At 38.9% G+C, this 26,994-nt stretch overlaps 3 protein-coding genes across 3 annotated transcripts; all 3 read right to left on the bottom strand.

Moving 5' to 3' along the window:
* Positions 1–125: 125 nt before the first annotated feature.
* Positions 126–11,233, bottom strand: rab11al (RAB11a, member RAS oncogene family, like). The gene is made up of 5 exons (XM_044118335.1): positions 10,858–11,233; positions 7,144–7,339; positions 6,435–6,628; positions 4,907–4,987; positions 126–1,567 (listed from the first exon to the last, which is right to left on the bottom strand). The coding sequence occupies exons 1-5, from the start codon at positions 10,895–10,897 to the stop codon at positions 1,428–1,430; spliced, it is 651 nt and encodes a 216-aa protein (XP_043974270.1). The 5' UTR covers positions 10,898–11,233; the 3' UTR covers positions 126–1,427.
* A 2,677-nt stretch (positions 11,234–13,910) lies between these two features.
* On the bottom strand, positions 13,911–23,038 carry rab25b (RAB25, member RAS oncogene family b). The gene is made up of 5 exons (XM_044118333.1): positions 22,779–23,038; positions 18,869–19,064; positions 15,606–15,799; positions 15,424–15,504; positions 13,911–14,837 (listed from the first exon to the last, which is right to left on the bottom strand). The coding sequence occupies exons 1-5, from the start codon at positions 22,813–22,815 to the stop codon at positions 14,719–14,721; spliced, it is 627 nt and encodes a 208-aa protein (XP_043974268.1). The 5' UTR covers positions 22,816–23,038; the 3' UTR covers positions 13,911–14,718.
* A 1,117-nt stretch (positions 23,039–24,155) lies between these two features.
* Positions 24,156–26,404, bottom strand: lamtor2 (late endosomal/lysosomal adaptor, MAPK and MTOR activator 2). Its single transcript, XM_044118331.1, has 4 exons — positions 26,178–26,404; positions 25,349–25,511; positions 25,176–25,265; positions 24,156–24,569 (listed from the first exon to the last, which is right to left on the bottom strand). The coding sequence occupies exons 1-4, from the start codon at positions 26,243–26,245 to the stop codon at positions 24,513–24,515; spliced, it is 378 nt and encodes a 125-aa protein (XP_043974266.1). The 5' UTR covers positions 26,246–26,404; the 3' UTR covers positions 24,156–24,512.
* Between the last annotated feature and the right edge of the window lie 590 nt (positions 26,405–26,994).

Here is a 26,994-nt window from a genome sequence, read left to right as displayed (position 1 = left end):
TCAGTAATCAGAGGGAAAATATCAGCCTGCAGCACTTTGCAAACATCTTAAATTACACTGGACATTAGAGGGTATGACGGTCAATAATGAGCTGGTTGTTTTTAAAACTGGAGACACATAAAAGATGAGCTATAACAAATCTGGTTTATTTATTTATACATGTGCAGTCCAAATATACATACAACAGAATAAAGGCTTAAAAATGTCGACCTACACCCAGTTTAAGACTCGTGTTGGTGTGGAAATAAACACCCTGTGTGTCTAACCTTTGGATTAAATCAAGCCCCTCCCTCCATCCTCTATTCCACTATCAGACGCTAACAAACGCAGTTCTGGCTCCCGAACACAACCCCCACCGATCGGACAGGAAATAAAGACGAGTGAAAGTGAGGGCAGACCTCAGGGGGATCCCAGAAGCCAGAGTCCTCTTCCAGTTACATACAGCAGAGAGCAGTAGGTGAGCAGGCAGCAGAGGATTTCATTTACAGTAAAACAAGCCATCACTGCACATCAGAGACTACAGGAGCAGGGCAGGGCTGAGTGGCCTCACCATCTCATCCCCTGAAACCCAATCCATCCATTCATTCATCCGTCCAGCTAGCGGGCGGCTCGTCCGCGTTTCTAAACCACATCTTTCCCCCCCCGTCGCCGCCGCGCTGCCAGGCTTTAGGGGGGAAAAGGTGAAACGGTCAGGATGGGAGCTGACATGCTCTGTAGTTCACCCATCCAGCGGCGGCGGCGGGCGCAGCCACCCCATCCCATTTAGAGTCGACGCTGCGCAGAGGCTGGCGGGAGCATGACTCATCTTCGGAGCACAAAGTGTGAAGAGTAGGAGAGGCGCCCAAACAAAGATCAAAAGCACTCAGAGCGAAGCTGCTTGTCACCGACAGGGAAGGATGGAGCTAAACTCCTGATTCCTTCATGGAAAGACTTGTTTTAATGAAAGAAAACAATCAAACGAAGAGAAAATCCCTTTTTTCTGTGAAGCAGTTAGTGTGGGAAACCCTTTGGCCAAACAAGACAAGTGTTAATAAATATAAAGGAGGACATAATTTTCTAAATATTCCAGAAAACAAAGGGAAACAGCAGTGAGAGGAGGCTGCTTTTCAGTCTTCTGGGAGTGGATTTTTACAGCCCAGCATCCCAGGAGTGAGAAACAGAAAGGAAGCCTGAACAATCCGGCTTCTTAGGAGAGAAACTGCAGAAGGAGGAGGAGAGAAAAGGGCCTGATAGCATGTTCAGTTTCACATCAGAACCTGAATCCATGGTGATGATGCAGCTTCTTAGAAAATCCCAACCCTCCCACATCACATCCTGTCCATCCTTCATTTACTGCTCCCCCCCTCGTATCTACACAAACCCAGTGGAAGCGTCCCTCTACCCGTCAGCGCTGCGGTGAGACGAAGGCGGAGGTCAGCGGCGAGGTCTCAGTTGTTCTGGCAGCAGGCGCCCTTACTGGACGAGCTCTGGGTGGGCTCCACCGTGATGGGAACCACGTTGGAGGCCGGAGAGAAGTCCGAGTTGCCCTGGCCCGTCATCTGCCTCTGGGACACGATGTGGTAGATGGCTGCGGAGGACAGAGGGCGGTGAGACGGGACAGGCAGCGGGACATTTCGGGATCAGGACGGTAAAACTGAACAACGAGGGTTGCTCCCAGGCTCCTGGCAGCAGAGACGGATTCTTCCGTCCTGAACTGGCAACGCTCCGTCATGTGGAAGAATCCTCATTTAAACTCCAAGCAGGCCATTAAATAAATGACGCAAAAACAGGGAGACTTCTTTAACCTCTTCACCAAACTTTGATGTAAGGCTGGACAATAAATCAGCACCAATACATATCACAATAGATACATTATCAATATCTGATATGCTATATTATCACCGTCCTAAAGGAATGGCCAGTCATTTTTTCCAAAAGTGATATTTTTTGTACCTAAATCAATCTTTTGGCAAAAAAGAAATTGCAATTTTTTTTGTTTTTGTTTTTTTTTGTTGCCAAAAAAAAAAAATCACATTTTCACAAAATGACTTAGGCTATTATATTAGTAAGATGACAATAATCAATATACCTTTACCTTTTTTTGGCTAAGTCATCTTTTAGCAAAAAAAAAAAAAATGATGTGATAGAAATAAATAAATCACTTCATTTTAGGAAGGTAATGATATTCACTGATATTCACAAGATTCACTGAACTTTGAAACAGAACCACGCAGCGGTAAGTCAGGTTGGTGGCATCAACTAACTCTTTGGTTGCCTAGCAACATACTCATTCTTTGGTTACCTAGCAACAACCTGCTGAGTAACTTGCGCAGCACTTTCTCCATCCAGACTAACAGAACATGTATCATTTTGCTTCCTCTCAAAGTTGGTAAATTAATCCGGTATGTTGCGTTTGTTGTAAAACAGAAGCAACTAAACGCGGCAATACAACAAACACGGATCTTCAGCCGACATCCTCCAATGCTGGTTTCTGAGCTCAGAAGAAGTAAAACACTCCCACCAATGGGCCGTCAGCGTCTCCCTGGCAGAACGCAACCACTGGGGCGTCTGATCGTCAAACTAAAACGGAAAAGGCCAGAGCAGAATGGTGCACACCAAGACAGTTTGTTTAATTGCTGAAGAGACGCTGCCCTTTAATCTCGTTAAAAAACCGGCATCATTTACTCAGTAGTTGGAACAGTCTACACTCTTTTTTCTCCTACAAAAGTCCTAGCTGGGAGTTTTGCCTGTTTTCCATGTCTGAGGCGAAAGATTAATATATTTTGAAGGGCAAGTTTGTTTACAGACTTCATAATCCATTTTATTCGTTTTTGGTTTATTTATTTGGTTTATTTAAAATGTCTTCCAGCGTTAAATGTTCTTTTGAAATGAGTTTATTTATCCTTGAGAGGATTCATGTGAACTTTCATTATCATACCATTTTCATGCTACTGGTTAATTATAATTTATTATCCTGGGAATTATGAATCAATTCAAAATGCTCAAAAGTTGATTTTACTCCACTTAATTGTTTTGTAACTTTGTATTTGATTTTTTTTTTTTCCTTAGGGAAAAAACCAAATGGCTAAGCTAACCAAATACTGGTAATTTAAATTACAGACTGTTACGCACAAACCTGTTTTTGTTTAAATATAAATTGATGAAGTATGGATCATTATAGAATTGTTTTAATTATTGGCTCTCGGATGATGTGATTTATTTCACAAAACTGCAACAGAAAAACATTTTTCACATCACAAGAGTCACATGATCAACAACTGGATGTTGCCACTGATGCAAACAATGAAGAAGAAGAAGACAGGAAGTAGTTGAGGATGATGACGCGGCATGTTTTCTAATGATTTACAGTTTGAACAAACTTATTCACAAATGATCATAATTATTTTTATTATCTAATGTAAACACCATTATTGCAAAATTATCCTTTTTCAACATTAGTATAAAATTTACACAAAGTTTTCTGCACCTTGTAATGGAAACAGAATTACTATTAGTCAACAATGGTCTCAAAACTATTGCATTTATTAATGCATTCATTGTTATTATTATTGCATTTATCACAATAATTTCTGTGTATTGCCCAGCAAAATTTGTTATTTTGACAGGTAGGCCTGTTACCAAGCAATAAATCAATTCATGTCATGACAAATTAGAACAAACTTAATAATCAATAAAAAATCAATAACTGGGTGATAAAGTCTTCAGTCTCAAACAACCTTTTTTCTGAAAGACTATTTTGTTTACAGAGACTAAATAATTTATTTTATTCGTTGTTTCTGTAATTTTATTTATTTTTAAGATTTGAAATGTTTTCCATCTCCAGTGTTAAATGAATTTAAATTTTATTGATCTTTGAGAATGTTTATTGCATTATTATTGTTACCATTATATTACTTGAAAATGGTGTCAAAACAACGACATCATCATTTATCGCAACAATTTCTGGATGATACATTTCTGGGAAAATGTATCATCCAGAAAACGTGTTATTGTGACAAGTATAAACCTGAACAGGTTTATCCATGTTTAGTGGGTTTGAATCCTTCTGCAGGGCTGTGCAGATCAAACTAACATATTTACATCGTTTAGTTGAACTAAGATTCATTTGTTGACTCAACAGGAATCTGAAATCATCACCGACTCACTGCTGCATTCAGACACTTCTCCAAAGTTGTCCTGAAATAAAGTCCGGTGTGAAGCGAGGAAACTGTGAGAAGCATGACTCATCGCAGCATGACGGTACGGACAATAAGCCACCAGGACGACCCTCTCCACATCGCTACATGAGCCATGGCAGTTCTGCGCATTCTGACTTGTGAATGCACTGCTTTTCCTGCCTTAATGGGCTAATTAGCAGCGCTAACTCGATGTTGGTTTGAACTTTTTTTTGAGAGTTAGAAATAAGCGATATGTCTGTGGTGTGGCCTGAAGCGGAGTCACTGCTGGATCCAACATGGAGCTGAAGCAGCATACAAACAGCAGGTGCCACATGCAGACTGATTCAGGATGGATTCCCCTTCTGGCCACTCAGAGGTTGTTATGAAGTCACCAGTGTGGCCTTGAACCTCCTGAGGAGTCTGCTCAGAGATGCTTACATCAGAAAACATGGACGGATCTTTATTTAGCCTCTGATTGGCTGCACAGATTACCATTTTTTTTTTAAATTAAAGGAAGATTCAGGAGGTTTTGCAACAGGATGCACATGAAGGATGGAGGCCAAGACTTGATTCAGTGGAATTTGCTGCCATCTAGTGGCTGAAGTGAGAAACTACATAAATGCAACTGCTTAAGAGATGTTTCACTGTCGCTTAATGAACACATGGAAAAGTTCTGGCGATTCCTTTAATGTTGAATGTTTTTTACTGTTAAAATCTGGTTTAATTTTAGAGCAGGAAGCAGAACTCACCTGTGAGAATTGTCTGAAAAGCCAACTCAACGTTGGAGGAGTCTAACGCAGACGTCTCCAGGAAAGACAAGCCGTTCTTCTCTGGAGAACACAAACACAGAACGTTACACACACATTGATATTCATTTTAAATTTCCTCACAGATTCTGATTTACTGTCCCCACAGGAAACCATCTTGTTCTCCTGAAAACAAGCGTGGCATGCAAAAATTTTGTTTTCCTTTATGAACATGACATTTTTCCCGCTGAATAAATTCGAATAAAAAGGCTGGATTTGTTTCTACGTTTTAAATTCAGCAATTCAATAATTGTTAAGGCTTTTTGAACATCTCTACTGGGCGTCTCATACTTCTCACCAACAAAGTGATACATTCTGTAACTGTTTGGGTTCATGTCATTTTTATTTTATAAGCTTAAAGATTATTAGTTAATGTCATAATCCCTTCTTTTTTTTAGCTGAAATAATACCTGACCTTTGACCCTAAAATCCCAGAGAGAAAAGGAGGATGTTCAAAGCATCTCCTCCGTCATTTCAGGCAGGAATTGTATCCCGTACTCCAACATCTTCCTAACCAAATGGCCAGACAGAGATTTAAAGAGGAGTGGCAAAAGCAAATGAGGTGGATTAGCAGTGCTGGCCAACAACTGATGAGTCATCCAGGACGGATACTGAGCTGTTAATATGCAGTCAGACTGTCACACAGCAACAGTCTTCAGTCAGAGGCCTCTTCAGATTTGTTGCGAGGCTGACTGCTACTGGAGATCCTTCCTGCCCACAGCATCACCACCCAACAAAAGATTTAACAAAATGCCAGTGTAGACGGAGGAGAATTGAAAACTGAAACATTAATGTGAGAAAATCTGTACAAGTTAAACATCTTTGGAGCGGTTAATGATTGGATGGTAAAAATCAAGATACTCCTCCTTTTATTTTAAATAATCTGAATAAAATCAGACAGAACGAAGCAGGAGGTTTGTTTCTGCCAACTGGCAGCTCTGCTTTGCATTGATGCTTCCAGGTTGGGATCATTATGTAAACAAGACCTAAATTAGGTCAGTGGAATAAAGAAAAAACAAACATTTCCACAAACAGCCATGTCTGACTCAGAGACGGCTTCTTTTATCCTCAAGGATTCTCTCTATGCTGCTCTGATTCAACAGGATTTGTGCCTTTAACTTTCTGGCATTCAGCTCTGCCGAGTCTTTTATCAGCAAAGAACCCAGACGAGCTAAAAAAGAACAGATTTGTACAAGTTACACCAATAATCTGGTGAAACATGTTTTACTTTGATGCTTTTGAAGTGAGAATAGTTTGATTCCTCAAAATAACTCTAAATATGAGGCAGCCTGCTGTTCTCAGGGAAGACGAGGCCCAAACAGAACCAGGTCAAAGTGTTGAACATCTATGATTCTCAGTATCAGTGACAGAGCCTAATGAGCTGACAGAATAAAGTCTAATCGGGTTTTAATGAGCTTCTTATCAGGCTAAGCTAACGAGGAGCCACTAAAAGGTTGATGAGGCGGCGAACCTGCGAAGCCTCTGGCCTCGTCGGTGGGCACCGCCCTCAGGTGGCGCAGGTCGCTCTTGTTGCCCACCAACATGATGACGATGTTGCTGTCTGCGTGGTCCTGCAGCTCCTTCAGCCAGCGCTCCGCGTTTTCGTACGTCAGGTGCTTGGCGATGTCGTAGACCAGGAGCGCTCCCACGGCGCCGCGGTAGTACCTGGGGTCAGAGGGTCACATGCACCGTCACTTCCTGTGACGCCGCTTTGATTTCATGTTTACCTGTGACAATTCATGACATTTATTGTGTATTATAGTCGGACTTTCTGAGGTTTTTCTAGCAGATCTTTGACTTTTCAAACTCAGAAATGTTCAAGATTTTTTTCTAAAAAAATACTGTGATTAATATCAGAATTCTAGGAAATTTGAGATTTTTTACTCCTCCTTTTTCTCTTGATGTTAATCTCAAAATTTCTGAGTTTTTTTCTGGCAAATTTCTCAGAAATTTGAAAGTTATTTCCAGAGACTAATTCCAAATTTTCTTAGGTTTTTGAAGTGTACTCTATTTTTTCCTACCTACTTCGTGGAAACATCTTTCTTTTGCTGTTTCACACAAACACAATGCAGCACCATCCGTCTTCTGACATCCTGTTGCATGCAGTTCTGTGTCTGTTTGGATGTCAGAGACAGAATGAAGTCTGCAGAGAGCAGAGCGGACTGGATGAGGGAACTCACGCAGAAGTGATGGCTCTGTAGCGCTCCTGTCCAGCCGTGTCCCAGATCTGGGCCTTGACGGTCTTCCCCTCCACCTGGATGCTGCGCGTGGCGAACTCCACCCCGATGGTGCTCTTGCTCTCCAGGTTGAACTCGTTGCGGGTGAAGCGGGACAGCAGGTTACTCTTTCCTACGCCTGAATCGCCGATCAGCACCACTGCAGGGAAAACAGAAGCGTTGGCAGGCGGTGTTCATTATTTATGATCCGCTTCATGGATGCTGCAGGTAAAAAAGCAAAACCACAAAACTAACAACCAGATTCAGAGGGAGAGAAACTCAGGAGGAAACTACTTTCCATAACAACAAGGATGAAACTGATCATGTGACCACGTCTGGCAACCCTGGAAACAATAAAACAAGGTTATGAACGTTAAATTGCTGCTGTTGGTGATTATTATGCTACAACATGATGGACTAGAGGTAGAGCATAAATGGGCTCAGCGATAGGGAAAAAATAATTATACCTTTATGTATTAATTTATCACAATTTAAAAATCTAAAACAGAACCTTTAAAGAAAAAGTAAATTTAATCTTTTTAGAGTTGAATCCTGGGATTGAACCCAGAGACTCACACAAATTTATTTAAATTAAAGATAAACAACTGCAGAAGAACAGGAGCAGGAAGAAACAGAATGTTTCATATAAATAATCGTCAACCTTTTCTAACGCTTCATGATCTAATGTTGTTCTGATGTGCAACGTGATTCACATGATTCACATGTGATTCACATCTGACCTGAAAACACCTAATTATTACACGAAGGAATCATTCTGATAAATGATCAATTCTGGATTAATCACCAGAATTAAAACATTTAAATTTTATACAGAGATGCAATGCAAAAATACACATAATTATAAATGACAAAGGTGAAAATATACTTATGCATAGAGTTAAAACAATATGTAAATAATTTAATTTAGAAACAAAATGTCAATGAAATAATAAATTTGTGCTTTTCTCATTAGATGTTTGTGTCCATTTTCCATCACATTACAATTTATAACGGTAATGAAAATTTATGCAACATCATTAAAATATCGCTGGCTAAGAAAGTCTCATTTTTAATCCATGAAGTCCTGATAATTTATGTAAATTCAGTGTTTAAATTATGACAACTTCTAAAAACTATTATTATTCATAAATGTTTTATTGGTTCATAAGGCTTGAATTGAAACAGATGCCATCTCTGAATCTGGATTGTCATAAATATAAAATCTACACAATAAAAACATTTAAATCCATATTTCTTTATTTGAGCCTTGTGACTCAAAGATGGTGCTTTTAAATTTATGTATTTTAGCAGTTAGTTAATAGATTTATAGCATGAATATGTTTAATAAACATTCTGGGTTGAATTAAAATAATAATGATAGCAAAAGATTTACTAATAAATGGAGTGAACTGGGATTAGTTTTCACAGTTTATTATAAACAGTTACTCTGTAATAAACAGAAGAATGAAGGAAACCAGAAGAGAATTAAAATGCTAAAACAGATATGGAGAATCTTTAGCATATTGGTAAATATTGTCCAATTAAATAATGAATCATGGAGCCAGTTTTGTTTCGTCTCCTCCTGTTGCTGTGAGGAGTCATTAAAAACACATCAACTCTGACTCGCCTCACAGAGAAGAAATGGAAAAACATTTTATTATTTTTAACTCATTGGTTTTCCTGATGATAATGAGACACAACCGCCACTGTAGTGACTTCGCTTCAGTTGTCAGTGTGTAGACCGGTAAAGACAGGAAGTGCTTATGCAGATAATAATAATAAAAAAAAAACCTATTATAAATAAACTATTCTCAGCCTGGGGGGGAAAAGCAAAGCCTGGTGGCCCGCCAGGCTTATAATACACTGTGGGAAATCCTGCAGGCAATATTAAAGACAGCTATTTCCACAGCAGTAAGGTGAGTCAGTGTGTCGGAGGACCCACTGCCCTGCAGTTGGGAAACAGGAAGTTGGTTTGGGAACGTTGAACCAACCGAACGCCATGTTTCTGCTTCAGTCTGAGTGGAGCTGCTTGTTCGTTACTGAGCAACTTTAGTTTAGTTTATGTGGGAGTCATATGATGACAGTAAAACCATCATGTTCTGTTTCATCTCACACAAAGGACTGTGGGTGGGAGAGAAAAATCATTACACAACTCGGTCCAATGCCACCAGACTGGTAGAGTCATTGCTCCGTTACACACCCAGCCACACACCTATTGTTGAGTTAGACTTTTTTTAAGCTGAAAGACATGACAGGCCTTCGTCAGTTAATTCAATTCTGCAGCCTGGCTGAATGAAAGCGAGTCTGTCTGCTCGCTGAGATTAATGGACCGTCTGAAATCCCCTGATAGCAGAAAAATGAAAAGAAAGAAGGATAGTCATTACATGTTCGATTTAAGAGCAGAAGTTTATATTCTCCAGCTTCTGAAAAGCAGTAAAAGAGGTTGAGCAGGACAGCTAGGATCCGAGATGCCTTAGTGACTCAGTAAGAGCTCACCCTGCTTGACTCACAAAAGGAGAACAAAGGGCAACAATGTGAGCGCTTTCTAGATTCAAGCAAAACTGTGAACCGCAGCCATTTGGTTATCAGGATCCCTGCACCGCAGGGAGAGATCCAGATTAGTTTGGTCACATGAAAACCGGATTGAATCGCTTCCCTGCTCCGAGGCGCAGCGTCTCTGTGGACACTCACCCTGCATGCAGGTATTTCCAGTTTGACGACCTGCTCAAAATTTTGGCAAAAGGCTGCAAGCAAATCACCTCCAAGTGGCTCTGAGGAGCTGTAACTGCTTCTACCATGGCTGCAACAATGGCGGCCCCTCCCCTGGTACTGCGCCCTCACATCAGGTGAAGCAACGACTCAGCAGATTAGGCTGAATTACCTGGTAGATTATTGCTTAAACATGACAAATTAAAACCACCAGAAACAAAAAAAAAAAAAAATATATAAATATATATATATATATATATTTACCTTTGTTATTCTTTAAAGCCATTATTATACTATGAAATAGTGTGATAAATGCAATAAACATTTAAAATAAAGTATTGGAATTCAAAGCAATCCTTTAATCATTACCTATTCAAATCAAATCAAAGCTGTATTTTTGTATTAGTTTAAGTTTTAAAGGATTGCACTCCTGAGGTAAAAAGGTTATTGTAAAATAAAATTAGTATATGTTTGTTTGAGAAAGATGTATGTGAGTTTGTCTCAACTATCAATCAATCCATTCATCCAGAAATTCAGCAAAATCAAGCCAACAGGATGTTTTTTTGTTTTTACTTTTTAAAGTCAGATGGTACAACGTTTAAACTTTTACTACACAGCAAACTTGACCCTCTCTGTCAGAAGTTAGGGGTCATCTGACTGTGACCCCTCATTGACCAACACCGCATCCCCAGGTGATTGCGTCATCGCCCTGGAAGCTGATGAACTCTGAAGCAAGCAAATGATGCCTAAAGTGACACATTAGAGTCCTATAATCTGCCTTACAAACCCTCTGATTTTATTTAATGACGTAAACTGAAAAGAGTTGAGGCTTAAACAGGTGTCCCAGTCTCTACGGCTGGCTGTTAAGTTCTCCGGTTTACGACACCGACATCCCCGCGGTGGTATCAAATGACACAGGTGAAACTGACATTCAGCCAGCCAGCTAAAAGCGAAGAAACGACCACTCACCTTTAAAAAGGTAATCATATTCGTCCTCTTTGTGCGTCATAGTTTCTCTGCTTGAAGTCGAGCAAACTTCGGGCGTATTTTAGTTACTTCGAAAGCGACCGACAAAATAGTCCGGGACTTTAGCCCTGCCCCGTTCTCACTCACACTACAACGACGTAGAAAAATAACCGTGAGAGTACAAAAAGAGTGAAGCAGCAGGTTTTAAATGTAATAAAATAACAATAACATCCAGAAGAGAAGAAACTTCAGGGCCGTCTTCCTCTCCTTCCTACACTTGCCATTACCGACACTGCGACGTAACGTCAACACTAAGCCCCGCCCCTCACGCTCTCTTAGTGGTCAATGGGGATTTGACAGTTGTTATTTGCTTCAACGTGATTGGTCAGCTAGGCTGTCGATTGTGAGTCAGCTGCCAGTTGTTAGCTTGTGTGACGTCGCGCAGCAACAGGTAATGTATGGCAAATAAAGTTATCATATAGTAATTAGAACTCCATTAAGTGAACAGAAATTAGTATTTCGGTTGTTTAGCACTCCCTTGCTCCCGTCTGTAATAAAAGTAATATTTCAAATGTCATTCTTGTTGTAATGAATGTCATGGCTAATAATTTTCTATCAAAAGTGAGTAGAGTGAAAAAAGAGTACGCAGATGTTGGATTATTTAAATACGAGTAATAAGCAGAAGTGGAGTTTAGTCAATGGAAAACCTACTCAAGAATGTGTAACAAAATAATAAACCAATTAAAACCACTGAATTACTGTTTGATCATAATGTGCAATTTTTCATGTTAAAGAGTGTGATAAAAGGTTAGTTAATGACATCGTTCCATACATTTCCGATTCTACTTTTTAAAGCATTATATCTTTGAAATCAATGTATAATGTGGTTAATATTACAACAGTACAAAGTATATAGGACCATACTGTTTACTCCATTCACTTTAAATTAAGACATGTTCAAATAAAGATGTTACTCAGCTTAGAACTATTTTAGATAGCGCTCATTTCTGATTGTCTGATTGGTACCGATGTCCTTTTTGTTTGAGAAAATATTTGTTATTAGATACTATAATTGCCTGCCATATAGGAACAAGCCTCAGGTGAGCTTGGAAAGCCCAGCTGGCAACCAGCGGGATCGTACATATGATCTCTGAGTAATACGTGTCACTCCTGCTCGTTGGTCCGCAGAGTGTGAGGCTGCAACAGAGCAGGAACATTAACAGGTGGAGTTTTAAGGCTGATGTTCGTTGTTTAAAAGAGGCAGGATAGTCCTTAAATCAAAATTAAACGTCAAATAGTCAAATCAAACAAACACCACTGCGACAGCTACATTTTATTTTAGCATATTTTATTACCGCTTTATTTTTTGATATATGTTTATAATTGGCAATATCTTTCATAAAACTCACATATTGTGCAGTTACTTGTTTTAGAAAGTTTTCCCATCTACATGTTCAGAAACAATAGCTGTTGATGAAAGGTCAGAGTTCATTACTGGCCAATGTCAGACAGAGCCAGCCCAAGGCAAAAGTAAGCCAGGCGGCTGATGATTTTTAAGGCCACAAAACCATCAGGGGTCTCCTATAAATGTTTCAATTTAACAACAACCAGATCTAAGATGTTTATTTTTCTTTATTGGAAATGAGATTTGATTTAAATTTGAAATTGAGGCTTGTTTGGCAGTGAAGATTAAATAAATGCTTTTAAATTGTTTAAAATGGAAGATTTAAAGCAGGGGTGTCAAAGTCAAATGGACGGAGGGCCAAATAAAAAATTTAGCTACAAGCCGAGGGCCGGACTCGAATATTCATTGAAATTTTTTTAAATGACGCATATAGTCTAGTGCAGCGGACCGCCCAAGAGAATTTCTTGTGAAGATCGAAGGGGGGGGGGGTGCGGCGCTGCCAGATGAAGATCGAACGGGGTGCGCGGCCAGAAGATCGAAGGGGGGGTGCGGCGTTGCCAGAAGATCGAAGGGGGTGCGCGTTGTGAGGATGCGCTGCATCTCGCATTTTTTCAGACGGGGTGCCGGCTTGCTGCGGGCCGGTTCTAATGATAAATCAAGATCATCCCAGGGGCCGTAGAAAATCTTCTCGCGGGCCGGATGTGGCCCGCGGGCCTTGACTCTGACATATGTGATTTAAAGGAATTTGGAAATGTTCCTTTGCAAAACATCAGTTATGAAAATAATACATACATCTAAAATGACTTTAAAGAAATTTGACTTTGTAATTTAACACGCTGAAATTGGGTCTCTGTCTCTAAAAAACTCTTGCTCTTTCTGAATCTCCACCTTGAGGAAGTCATTGCAACACGGCGTCTATTAACATTATAACAACATTTTTACCAGCGTTGCTGTGAATAGCACCCTGTTCAACCAGGTGTTTGCTAATTGCTTCTGGCTAGTCTGAAGGAGCTGAGTGGAGGAGTCATGGGGGAGGGCCGCTGAGTGAGCGGTGAGTTCAGAAGTTTGGAAACTGCAGCTCTGAGGAGGAGCTGCGCCTTGAAGGCGGAGCTAAGTCCACCCAGGCATTTGGCACCACTGAATTGTTGCCTTGGAGATCAAAAATGATTTCTGAAATTCATGAAAGAATCAAAGCAACACTCCAGGGATGTTTTCAATGTGAGAATGACATTATAACATGATGTAAAACTCAAAAATTTACATTTTAAATATTACTGACCCTTTAGGAATATTAATATTTTTTTTATTGTTTTGCTAGCATAGTTACAATCTAATGCTAGACTTTGTCTAGAATTTGAGTTTGAACTTCAGTTTGTTCAAAAATATTTCTCAGCAAATATTAACCAGTTATGCCTGTTTGGTTTCAGTCAGTTTAACTTCACTCCATCTCCCAGATTTACACAAAATCTGGATAAAAACTGTTAGTTGTGGTCAGGAGAGGCACCAAATCAAATTCTGCTCAGGGCCCCATTCAACTCTGCGCCGGCTCTGATAGCAGGTGTTAAATAGAAAATAAATGACTGCTTTCGACAGGAATAGAAACAATAGATCACCAATGCAACCTGGAGTAGAATGGAAAAACTTAACAACATTTCAGCACATCTATTATTTATTAATCTCAGATTTTACTGCAGAAAATCCCATGAAATCAGAACTAGAAAGCTCAGAATAACTCACGTTCAGTCTTCAGGCCTATTATGTTTATTTATTATTATGTTGCTGATACTGAATCTTTTTGCCCTGTAAAAGTTGTGACGTACTTTGGAACTCGTATTACATGTTTCAGTTAAACAGTGATTCCTGGAAATGTCCTGCTGTCATGTTTAGCCAACATTAAGTCGTCCAACCTCTACTTGTTTTTTACTTGAGTCAGAAAAAACACAGCAACTAAAAAGAGAAATTCTCGTCTGTAGTTGCTCTCTTCTTCTGAAATTTAAGACATTTCTGGTTATAAGACACCAATCTACATCTACATAAATATTTATTTCTCACCAAAAACGCAGTCAGAGTAATCAGCTGCAGTGCATTCTCATCGCTGAAGTCAAAACACACATCATCATCATCATCATCATCATCATCATCATCATCATCATCATTGAGAAGCTGGGAGCTCTTTATCAGTCAGATATCATCTCTCATTTAAACTGTACATATGTATATAAATGCTTCAACTTCCCACCACAGATAGGCTCAAAGGTCCGTTCGGTGTTTCAGTGTTGACCTTTGTTCCAGAATGAAAGCCTGATGCTGGTTTTACGTTTTAAACCTGTGCAGCTCAGGAACCAGCCGCTTCGCTAAACGGCGAGCCGTTTGTTTCGTCATGTTGAGTCTCAGTCTCTGGCCAGCCTCAGCCCGGCGCTGCAGGGGGGCCCCTGCGGCCCCCAGAGGGACGTTTGGGTTCAGATGTTCTTGCAGCACGGCTTCTCCTCCTGCTCGCTTTCTGCCCTGGAGCTGTTCAGGGTCACGGCGTTTATGGACCCTCGCACCACTTCTTTGCTGCTCACCTTTTTATGAATCTCTGTGTGACAAAAATGATATATCTTGAATATTTAAAGCATAGCCAGTTTGTGTTTTTTAAATAGAGCTTCTGTGGAGTACCTATGAGTAGTCAGTATGTCATAGACAGTACACAGCAGATGGTTTGGTTTCAGTTTGGAGGAGAAGAGAGATGTTCACACAGGAATCAGGAAAATTAACTCAGAACTAAAACAAATTGAAAGGGTTCAAATTTCTCTTATTGTCTGGATGAGAAAATAGTGATTGTATTAGATCAAGTATTAGTGGAGTTTTGTCACAGCATAGAGGAAGTTTAAACATATTTGCAAGAATTGTGTTTTTCAAAAGCTACATTCTCCAGCTTTAATAAGAACAGATCTGCATAACAGTTAGTTTGATTTCTATATGACAAATTATCTTGTTCTGCAAAGCAAGACAACTCTGATCATCATCTACTACAGGTAAGGTGATTATGACTAACAACTATTCCACAGAACCCCAAACAGTCTTTACAATCATTCCAGCAGAAGTAACGAAGGTAAGTGATTCAGACACATGACAGTTTGATGTATGTAAAGAGAAAAAAGAAACTAAAACTGACAAATCACCTTCCAAGACTTTGTTGAACGTTGCTTCCACGTTAGTCGACTGCAAGGCCGAGGTTTCCAGGAACAACAGGTCTTTCTTTTCTGGAGGAAAAGATCATCGGAGGACATTTTATGAGATTGAGTCATACACTGCAGAATCTCACAGGTGATCTTTGAATGCCATGACATCATCAAGTTTCCACCTGCAAAGTCTTTGGCCTCCTCAGTGGGAACAGATCTCTCTGACTCCAGGTCAGTCTTGTTGCCCACCAGCATCACCACGATGTGGGGGTCAGCGTGGTCGTACAGCTCCTTCAGCCAGCGCTCCACGCTCTCATAGGTCAGATGTTTGGTGATGTCATAGACCAGCAGGGCTCCCACTGCTCCCCTGTAGTACCTGAGAGGAGGACAGCTGCATTAGGGTCTGTTTGATGTCAAAGGTCAGAGCTGGAGAAGAAAAGAGGAAGTTGTAGTACAACCTGTTTTGACTTTCACATCATTTCCACTGTAGTGTGGCTCATAACATGTTGGCGCTTATTTGCATGTTACTGTCTAAACAAACTCTGACATGCAGGTGATTTTATTTCTCCTGTTTGATGTCTTCTAACTACAGAAAAAATGTCTGAATCCTGACAAAAATGTCAGAGTTCTGAAAAAAAAGTTAGAATTCTTAGAAAAAAATCTAATCTAATTTTTTCCCCTGTGGCCCTAATTCTCTTCCGTATCTAACTTTGGGAGAGCAGAAATCAGGAACTTGAAAAGCTGGATCTTTAGGTTCAGTTAGAACAGAGGAGCTGCTGACCTGCGGCTGTTCTGGTTGGTCTGCTTTGCTTAGATTGTTCTAAGGTAAATCTAAAAGTCTGAGAAATGAATTAACTTAAAGGTTGGTGGTTATCACTGATTCTCCCCCATCAACTGGGAGCAACTTTTCTTCCGGTTGCCTTAATTTTGAAGTAATACAATAAAATCCTACTGAGATCCAGGCATTACAACATCCAAAATCACTTTGAGAACTTTTGCAACAGGTTTCGCTTTGGTTAGCAAGAAATCTTAAACTTAGGCCCCGTATACATGACAGTGTTTCCAAAAATGTTTTCCATTGTGCATCCGGAAAAAAATGTGTTCATATAACACTGATTATACAGATAAAAAAATCAAACAGGACCGGAAACAATGAGGTGTGCATGCCAGGCCAGCAGGAGGCAGTGTTTTTGTAACCCTGCAAAATTTATCTTTGTTGAAGCATAAATGACAGATTTTGCTTTGAAATGCCAAGTAATGTGGAGCAGCACAGCAACACATGCAGAACGTGGAGGCCAACGATTCACAGCAAGTTTCACCATGTTTATGACTGCGGCAGCCATTTTGGATTTTGAGGCCGTAACTGTTAAGGTTAAAAATATATTTAAGAGAAGAATATTACATTGGACCAATGAAAAAACATTTTATTCCAATCATGACACAATCAGTTGTGGGAATATATTATTGATTTTCCTTATTGTATTGTTTCTTGGTATTATTGGTAATTATAAGGGAAGCTTCTTCTGTAATGAGTCAGCCACTGTTTGCTTAATAAGAAAGGCTGAGACACGACAGTTCATAAAATCATTCCACAAGGTGTGTTTACCTCTGTGAACTGGTAGAGTTCATGACCTCTACTAAAAGAAAACCTCCTCACCTGGCCAACCCTAGCTAAGAAGCTATTTTAAGCTACTACTATTCACAGAAACATCAACAAGAAAATGTAAAATAACACGATTTAAAAAGAAAAAATATCTTCTTAAGCAGTTAGTTGGTTCAAATGTGCCACCTTATCCTCCTCACGTTTCTAGCAGATGAGACTGTTAGGAATGTTTATTTGATCCTTTATCTGAAAAATGACCAATTAATAATACATCACCTTCATTCAGAAACAATTAACAAAGGGAAATATTTCTGCATTCAGGAGGTCATAATTTATTTCCATACAATTACAATTCTCCTCTCTCCTCTTCTTCCAGCAGCATGATTAATTCCAGTTTAATGGGTTTTTGCTGGTTGTTACAGGATAAATGTGAAATTCCATGGGAGTGGGAATTTGCATGCTGGAGTAAGTCAGTGAATAATTACTGCAACATCCAGGCTGACAAGAAAAGAGCTAATCCGGCGATGAAGCATATCCTCTGATTCTGACACGGCTCTGTTGTTTAAAACCAGTTTCATCTCTTAATCCTCGTAGTTTAATTAAAAAAAGAGGGAATCAGTGGCGCCTTTAGAAAAGGAGACCCATGGAGGGTCCAGTGGTTTTCTGGTGAAAGCAGCTGGAGTCTGATCGGTGGGGAGCGGGTGGAGTCAGGACGGTGCTGGGAGGTTTTTCAGGTAAAGGTTTCCTGTTCTGGGTATCAGGGCGTGTCCCTGCCTGTAATACGGCTCAAAACTGCATCAGCTTAAGATGCTAACACAAAAGGTTACTCAACTACCAATGGTGCAAGAAAACAAGCTTTTCACCAGCCACATTTAGAAGAAATGCAGTTTGGAAATTCACTTTCTTAACTCCAACCAGCATCACTCAGATCTGATGCAACTTCCTGCCGGATCGCTACGTCACCACAGTTCTGGACGAATCTATTAATGTGGTCTAATATATTTAGAGATGCACCGATCTGATATCATGATCTGCATCGTCCCGATTCCGAAGAAAAATCCAGATCAGGAATCTGTGACAAGGTTTTCAACCCATAAAGGCAGATCTATTCAGTCTATTTCTATGCTTTGTGCTCTGAGTGATGCCATGCTGTATCATTTATTTTGATTATATTTAGGATTCCTAATTACACTTTCTGAACCATTTGAAAGAAGGGTTGTTGCTGTTTATTTTTTACATGTTTGATCAAGACAGTCAACCTACTGTTTGATGAGTTTCAGTTTCTTTATTATTTATTTTACATTGGTTGTTATTCTATTTGCACTGACTGAACAAACTAAAGTTGAGTAGTTTTTACCTGTTTTATCAAATTATTGGTGTATTTAATGTGCTGTACTGGTGGAGATACATGTTTTATGTCAGTTCAGTATCAGCTGACAGTAAACCTCAAATATATGTATCAATATTGTCAAATAAGTGAAAAAAGTGGATGTGTGCATCCGTAAATATATTAACAAAAAACTCTAACACTTTCAAAAATGGTTCCATTGGAAACCTGCAGGTGTGGAAAATGTTTTTTACTGTTTCAACTTCATGCTTCACTTTCTTACCAAAATAAATAAAACTAAAATATAAAGCAGAAGGTGACATTGTTACTTGATTATGCTACAAAATGGCACTATGTGCCTGGAAAACACAATTGTGCCTCTTTAAGCACTTTTGCCATCTTTAGAAGCAGTTGAGACCCAAATAAAACATGCAAAATGTGACTTTGCATAACAGGTCCCCTTTAAAGGCCCATCATGTCCCAATAAATGCTCATTTGGGTCGGGTGGTACTCACGCAGAAGTGATGGCCCGGTATCGTTCCAGGCCGGCCGTATCCCAGATCTGGGCCTTGATGGAGAAGCCGTTGAGCTGCACCGTCCGTGTGCTGAACTCCACACCGATGGTTGTGCGGCTGTCATGGTTGAACTCGTTTTTTGTGAAGCGGGACAGCAGATTGCTTTTCCCAACACCAGATTCCCCAATTAGAACCACTAGAAAAGAGCCAAACAGAGTTTATTTTAATTCAAAAACCATCACTTCCACTAACAGCTCTGAACTAAAGCCACTGGTTCTGGGTGTTGCCCTCCAAATGTAATTACGCCATAAATCTGGAGTCTTAGCTGTCTGACACTTTCATAAGAACACCATGAAGAAACAGTAATTGTTTAAACCTCAGTCCACAGAAAAATATTGCAAAACTGAACTAAAGCAACATGATTACTAATTTTGTAGAGGCTATAATTTCAAACAAGCCTCCAATTTCCCAACAGGTATGGAAAAAATTAGTCCCTCAGGCTCTCTGGATGCAGTTTCTGTTTCCCTCCAGGAAGGCTGAGGAAAAATCAGGCAAAGATGTGGATGTGAAACAAAATGAGGCTTTGTTTCTGGACTCGTCAAACAGTCAGCATGGGGAAAGGCAGGTCAGAATCAGGTGGAACAAGTTCAGCAGCTACTACCTTTACTCTGGGCCGGTGGAACCTATCTGCAGGGTAAACAGGCTCACCCCCTCTGCACATTTCACTGACTAATGTTTGGCTTTCAGCCATAAGTCGCTGATTCAGAAAAAAGAAAACAATCCAGAAGGCTTGGCTTAATTGGTCCAGACTGGAGACAGCAGCAACACATGGCTGTGTTAAAGTTAGAGTTTAATACGGGGAAGGTTATGATGACAAGCCCAGCTCCTAAAATGAAATGCTACCTGTTTAACAAGATGAGTTTAGAAAGTGTATAAAATGCCTGAAAAAGAGGAAATGTGAAACTGAAAGTTGGTTTTAAATTAAATGGATTTCTACCTTTGGTGTGTTATTTATTTTTCAACTTTCCAAAGTGAAAACATATCATCTTTTAAACCAGCGAACACTGAAGTTACTTTAAGGGGAATTATCTTTAATGCACATTTCACCAGTATTTGGGTAAAATAATGATCAGATAATCATTAAGGGGTGTTATAGTCCTTAATCATACTTAATAAAAGTAGAAGGACAATATTTAACCTGAAGCCTATTTCTGATCTCATCTACTCGGTATTTGCATTTTTAAAAATAAAACAGTGTAAATGGGTGGTGGTGTCTGTGTGTCCGCCGCCTTCTCTGTGAGTTATTTTGTTTTTTCCTTTGTTTATTTTAGATTGTTTTATTAAGGTAAATGCTTCTGTAATTTTATTTATGTCACATAATGGCAATAAAATCACTCTATTCTATTTAAATTTGAATGTTGTCTTATATCTAGAATTTGGATCTTGGAGTTAAATTGTCACATGCTAGCAAAAAGATGCTACATGCTACAGCTGTAGCTAACTGCCAAAGGTATCCATTAAATCCCCCCTATATGGTATTTTTTGAACAAATGTCAAATAAAATCTGGGAAACATGACAAAAGACAATATTAACTGACTATAATAAATTAAACCTTGGTGTTAAAACGCCTGTTTCATGTTGTTATGGCAACAATATAGCAATAATGTTTCTGAAAAACGTCATGCTGGAGGACAAACAACGGAATAATGCAAGAAACCAGAAAAAAAAAAATCAGGTATCAGAGGAGTTCTTGAAACAAAATATGTTGCTTTTTAAACTGGAGCTGAAATTTATTGATGGACTAAATGCCAGTAAGCTAATTAAATATAGTATATAAAATATAACATTAAATAACTCAGACAGAAAATCATGTGAATTATTGTTGGTCTTTGTAATAGAACGTTTGCAGTGAGATTTGATAATAAAGCAGCTTTCAGAAATCTGAGGCAGTAAAATGTAAAATATGAACTGAATTTGAGAATTAATGGAAAAGAAAATCTCAGTTTTTTCAATCAGTCATTTGTCCAATAATGTCTGGATTTTATTGAAAGAATATTTTACAGGCTTTTTTCACAAGCTGATTTAACTGATTTTAAGTTTTAGTGTAATCTTCTGCTTTAAGTGAACTTTTTTCCTCATTTTCTCTGCGACTGAGTAACTCCTTAAGCAAACAATCCTGCTAGTTTCTATGGAAATGCAGGACAGGTGACCTTGGAGCAGTTTGTCGGTCGGGTTTGTTGATCCTGCAGAAACCTGGAAGAACCTGAAATGTTGCAACGAAGTCCACATTTTTCCCGTCTTTGTTTTCATGACTTTCAGAGCAGGACTTCAGCTGATTGGTGCTGCTGCTGCAGGAGACCTCTCTAATGCTAAAAACAAGAATTTCTCTGTAACTATTGTCATCAGAACTGCATATCACTACTTGTTTACTTGTTGGAATCACACAGTAAAATAAAGCTTGTACTATTTGAAGAATTTTGAGCCGTTTACATTCCACACCAACTTGACTTGACCTGATTTAACTGATTAGTTTTAATGTTATCCAACAAATCTTTTGGGTTGTCTAAAGTCTGAACAAACTTATAACCAAAAAACTAAAGAGTGTGGTTTTTATGACACCATCCTTTTGGACTGTGGACTTTGGGTTGGTTTGAGATGTAGACTGAAATTTTTAAGCGTTTTCTTTTATTTTTTAAGGGTCAAAAATGCAACTGAAACTTTGGAGTGATTAAAATTGGATGCAGATTAGTATTTCTACTCAGCTCTCTCCAAATACAACATTTCTTTGCTTTAACTAGGCCCTTGATGACTCGTTTCTTTTCTTTTTCAGTCACTTTGTTGTTGTGTTTGGGACCATTATCCTGGTGATGACCTAATTTGATATTTGACTCCAGTATATTTTGGTTTACAGATGATTTTAAGATAGACTCTGTGAAAAGAAGCCCGTATCACCCTACGTCCCCTGCCGAACTCCACAGTTAATAAAAATGTTTCTGTTGATGTGCTGCATTTGTTTCTCTCCAAACATGGTGCCTCTCCACACAGCTCTCATTAGATGTAACTTTGTAACACTAAATCATGATTCTTCAAGCTGAGCATACTTCCTTTATCTTTTTCTAACTGTCCTGTAGTGAAAGTTCACATTTAAACTGAAGCCTGTAGAGACTGAAATGAAGCTTGTGTTGACCTGAGTGTTGACCTGAGTGTTGACCTGAGTGACCCTGCTTTACATGTTTTGCACTTGGGAATAATCATTCCTGCTGCAGAAGGACAGAGACGGGATGGAAATTGTCCCATAAACTTCCTAGCTTACCGACAAGCAACATTTTCTTCCACCTGAGCGTTGAGTTAATGATCAGTTAATTATTACATTTACACCTGAATGTTGCTCGATGTTTCTAGAATTAGAACTAATTTTGTTAAAACAAATGATTCAGTTGTTGAAAACTCCAACATTTATTTCATTGTCGTTTTATCAGTTGGGCATCTTTGAGCTCCAGGACCTTGAATTACATGTTCAGAGTGATTTACGTTTCTGCTTAAAATACAAGCTAGGCAAGCTCTGTTTGCACCTGAAGGGATTGCACATCCTGTATTATTTTTTCATCACTAATTTGAGTGCAACAGAACTTTAACTAGGACGTCTTCAGGGACAGTATTGAGCAGATGACGTCGCTGCAGCGTAGTGATGCCACTCCTCAAAATTTGACAAAAACAAGGTCTGCAGAAATGATTTCTTCTTCTAATCAATGACTGGCTGTTTATTCCTCCAATCATTAGGTGTTCTGTTAACAGTTAGCACACAGCCCAAGAGAGCAGGAGGTTAATAATAAACAAGAGAGACAGTGAGAATCCAGCCTTCGACTGTTTAGGATCTGCAGGGATGAAAAGTAAAGGACAAGAACTCACCTTTAAATACATAGTTGTAAGCTTCATCTGAGCCCATGTTGTGTCCATCCAGGTTGTCCCTGGTTGCAGCCTCGGGTTTACGGATGTAAGGTGAACCAGCCTGCTTCTCAGCTGCTGCTGCGTTATGAAGGCAGGGAACGGGTCGGCCACATGGAGCTTCCTGCTCTGCCTCAGGTAACAGCCTGGTGTGTTTGAACAGGACACGCTCAGCGCTTCAGGTTGTTCCAGGTTGAAAGTGGGCGGCTCTCCGCCTGGGGAGCGGCTGCAGCGAGACGGAGGCGGGACATGAGGGGCAGGTAGGAACACCTGAGGAGCGGCGAGGCGCCTCCTGCTGGAGGAAACAGGAAACAGCAGGAGGAGCCTCTGGCTCAGAGGAAACTTTAGTCACATGGGTAAAAAAGGCCAAGAAAGGGATAGCATTAACAAGGAAAAACTAAAATAAAGAAAAGAAAGCAGCGTTTTTATGATGGGTACAAAATGCACCATACTGAAAATCCAAAACATATTAAGGAATTTTTATATGTGCCGTAGTAAAAGAAAAACATCTTTTTTTATTTTATTTTTTTAGGCTCAATTGAACAAATTTATTCTCATATATTGGCAAGTTAGATTGTAAATAGGAAATAAATAAAAGAGGAGGAAATTTCTGCAAAAATCCCAGAAATTGAGATTAATCTCATAAATATGAGAAAATAAAAATCAGTTTCAAAAGTCAAAAATGTGCCTCATAAATTAATGTCACATAAAGTGATATTAATCTGACATTTCTGATCTTGAAGCAAAAGATTTACTAGAAGAAAGAAATAAAATTTTTATATTAAATTGGATTTTTTTTACACTAAAACAAGAATAAAATCCTAAAAATAAAAGTTGTGATAATAGGAGAATAAAATTATATTACCAGAACAAAACTCATTAACAGGAGAATAAAGTCGTAGCAAAATCAAAATTTTAATAATAATAAAAAGATGGGATATTAGATAAAGAGAAGGAAAATGGTTCAATTAAATTAGATGGAATATTAAATGATTTCAAATGAAAATAAAAAATAAATGAAAAAAACCCCAAACAAAATATGTAAATTAAAATGAATAATAAAAACCCCTCTAAAATCTCTTGCTGTGGCCTATTTTAATAATTCAGACACTAAATATACCTTAATATTTACTATGATGTGTTAACTTGATATTTCAGCTTTCAAATCTGTCTTCATTCCTTTAAAATACTTATTCTACAAAATAAAGTAAAAATCCACAAATAGACAAATTTACCACAACCAGTAATAAATCTTTTAGTGAACAGTTTAGCTTTACAACAAAACAGCTCACCTCCTGCTGCAGCTGCTCATCGTTGATTAAAAATAAAAACAAGGTTTTCTGCCTTAGAATCTTCTTTATTCAACAATTCTGAACAAAAACAGGTCAATATTTGTAGCTACATTTTTCAGACAAAGACAAAAAACCCCACAAATCTTCACCTCAATGTATTTGCAAGTGAGTAGAAAAGGCTGCAGTTCTGCTTTAAACAGCAAAGCTGACAGAAAACTGGATCTTTGTAGCAGGTCAACACGTGACTTCTTCCTGAAATCTAATCTGGTAAATAATAACTAAAAAACACCAAGCAGGAAAAGAGCGGCGCTCAGCCGCCATGTTGGGCCGCATGTTCAGTATCACCCGGATCAGGTGACCTTCTGTCAGACTCCAGGAAGGGAAGGAAAGGTGAGCCACAGCAAAGCTAGGATGCTGCCACTTGGGTTAATGGTTCCTCCAGATACTGCACCAACGCCTCTGCCTGTAAACACACACACACACACACACACACACACACACACACACACACACACACACTGCAGTTAACAGGCTCTGACTCCAGCTGGGCTGCTGTCAGACTGGAAAACATGAGTAATCTCTGCAAGAAGTCGCTCATGAAATTCATTTAACAGAATAATAACTCATAACGTTTCCTGACCCGTCTAAAAATGTAACATTGATCACTTCCTACTTCCTGTATTAGGGCCAGGCTAAGAATAAAGTGGAAATTATATGAGAATAAAGTTACAATATCACTAGAATAAAGTGACAATATGGAAATAAAATAGAAAATTATGAGAACATAGTTGTAATATTAGTAGAATATGAGAATAAAGTGAAAATATTACCAGAATAAAGTCGTAGTAATATGAGCATAAAGTGATCATTTTCCAAGAATTGACCCCAATATAAAAACGTATAAAATATCCAGGTGATCAGAAAAAATGTCAACGTGAGAAAACTTAACACATTGTGGTTCATTTTTAAAGGAAACATAGGATTACCTAGAATCTTATCTTATATACTACAACTAATTCTGCTTCAGGATGAACTTTTGCTTCACAGGTATGAATATGTGAAGTCTTACCTTGGCTTTAAGCATCCCGAAGCCCACCGTCTCCTTGGCGTACATACACAGCAGCAGGTTGGCGACACGCGTGATGGCCACCCTTCCTTCCTGAGGCACACAGATACAGAAAAAAACAGCTTAAATCTACTCATTGGAACTTTTTCCCTTCACATCACTGTCGCGTTTCTCACCATGCAGTCCATGAGGATGAATTTCAGCTTGTCTTCATTAAAGGCTTGATGGCCGTTCTTGTCGTAGGCGGCCCAGATGTTGCTGGCGATGGCCGCCGTGACGCGGGCGTCGGTGTCTCCATAACCGGAGTAAGCCAGAAGAGAACCCTCGTTGTTGAGTAAACTGTGGGAAAGCAGAAACATTTAAGTTTTTATTGCATTCTCTGAGGTAAACAAACAAATGTGCTCATTTCTTCTAACATATAATAGTGTGCAGCATATTGCACTCAGTGTTTTGTGATATAAATAAATGCTGCTAGAGATTATTTTAGTAATTACTTTGACTGTTAACTGCATAAAAATGGGCAAATTCTGTAGATTTTTTATTTAACACACTATAAGATACATTTTAAAAAATGCAAATAATTAATTACATTCATTCTTCTAAATAATATTTTGTTGCCTAAAATGCAGTGACAGCATTCCTGTAGTGAACGCTTGATGATTGGCAACAAAGAATGCATTTACATAACACAAAATACAAAAAACATACATTTAGTAGGTATAAAATTATAATATTAATAATAACTATGTATTAAATTATAGTAATTCGATTTATTCATAATCTAACCGTCGACCTGTAGTTATGAATCTCATTTTAAAGTAAAGACACGATGCTGCAGATTTATAATTTTCTTATGATTTCTAAAGTCACTCCTCAAAGAGAAAGGCCATAAAATCTAGTCCAACAATAAAACCAAGCAGACCTTCTGAGTTAAAAACAAACAACCACAGGCAGTGCTGTAAACCCGTGTAAAGCTGGTTAGCTTGATGCTAGCTCCGTACTCACAGAGTGCTCTGGACTCCGTTGGTGTTTGCCTGGCTCAGCACCTGCGTCAAAGCTTTGGGCCGCAACATTTCAGTCTCCTAAACTAACTAATAAAACCTGTTTTTATTAAAAATACTCGATATATTCTAAACGAAAAAAACCCTTTAAGAGTCGCAAACAGAGTACAAGACACGGTCAAGTCAGCTGATTCGACAGTCATCTCGCGCTTCCTGTTTCTCTCCTAATGCAAACTGGGTAATTGAGTCTTTTTTTAAAACTAAAGCCGGAAAACAGTAGAGGAACGGTCTCCTTTCTGCTTCCCCTGATTTTAAGGGTTTATTGTGCATACCTTTTTTACTAAAATTACTAAAATAAAGACATAAAAGTTATGTTAGTGTTATTTTCATGATTATTATTTTGTGTTGATCCTGTAAACAGCATGATGTGTACAAGAGATACATGATTACCTGCAAATCTTTGAGTTCAGTTTTTTTTCTGGACCTCACAGCGAATCACTTATGAACAAAAAGGCAAGAACAGATATGAAAGAGTTTTGCAGATGCTTGGAGGATATACGTTTTGACAACAAACTTCCAAAAAACCTGCAAAACAGCTGAAACACCTAGTTCCTTTAAATCAAGACTAAAACCCCACCTGTTAAGAGTTGCTTTTGAACCATAATAAATTAAACATTGACCAACATATTTGATGTGAATGATTTTGGTGATGGTACTCATCAAATTGTAATACTTGTTCAATTGTTGAATGATGTTTTCTTTATAATTCTCTAATTTTGTGTTCTTATTGTGTAAAGTACTTTGAACTGCCTTGCTGCTGA

This window comes from Gambusia affinis, linkage group LG05 (assembly GCF_019740435.1).
Source record: "Gambusia affinis linkage group LG05, SWU_Gaff_1.0, whole genome shotgun sequence".
In the NCBI taxonomy this organism is placed as follows: Eukaryota; Metazoa; Chordata; class Actinopteri; order Cyprinodontiformes; family Poeciliidae; genus Gambusia; species Gambusia affinis.
Note: the sequence above shows the minus strand (reverse complement) of the source record. Positions and strands in the feature narration are given on the sequence as shown.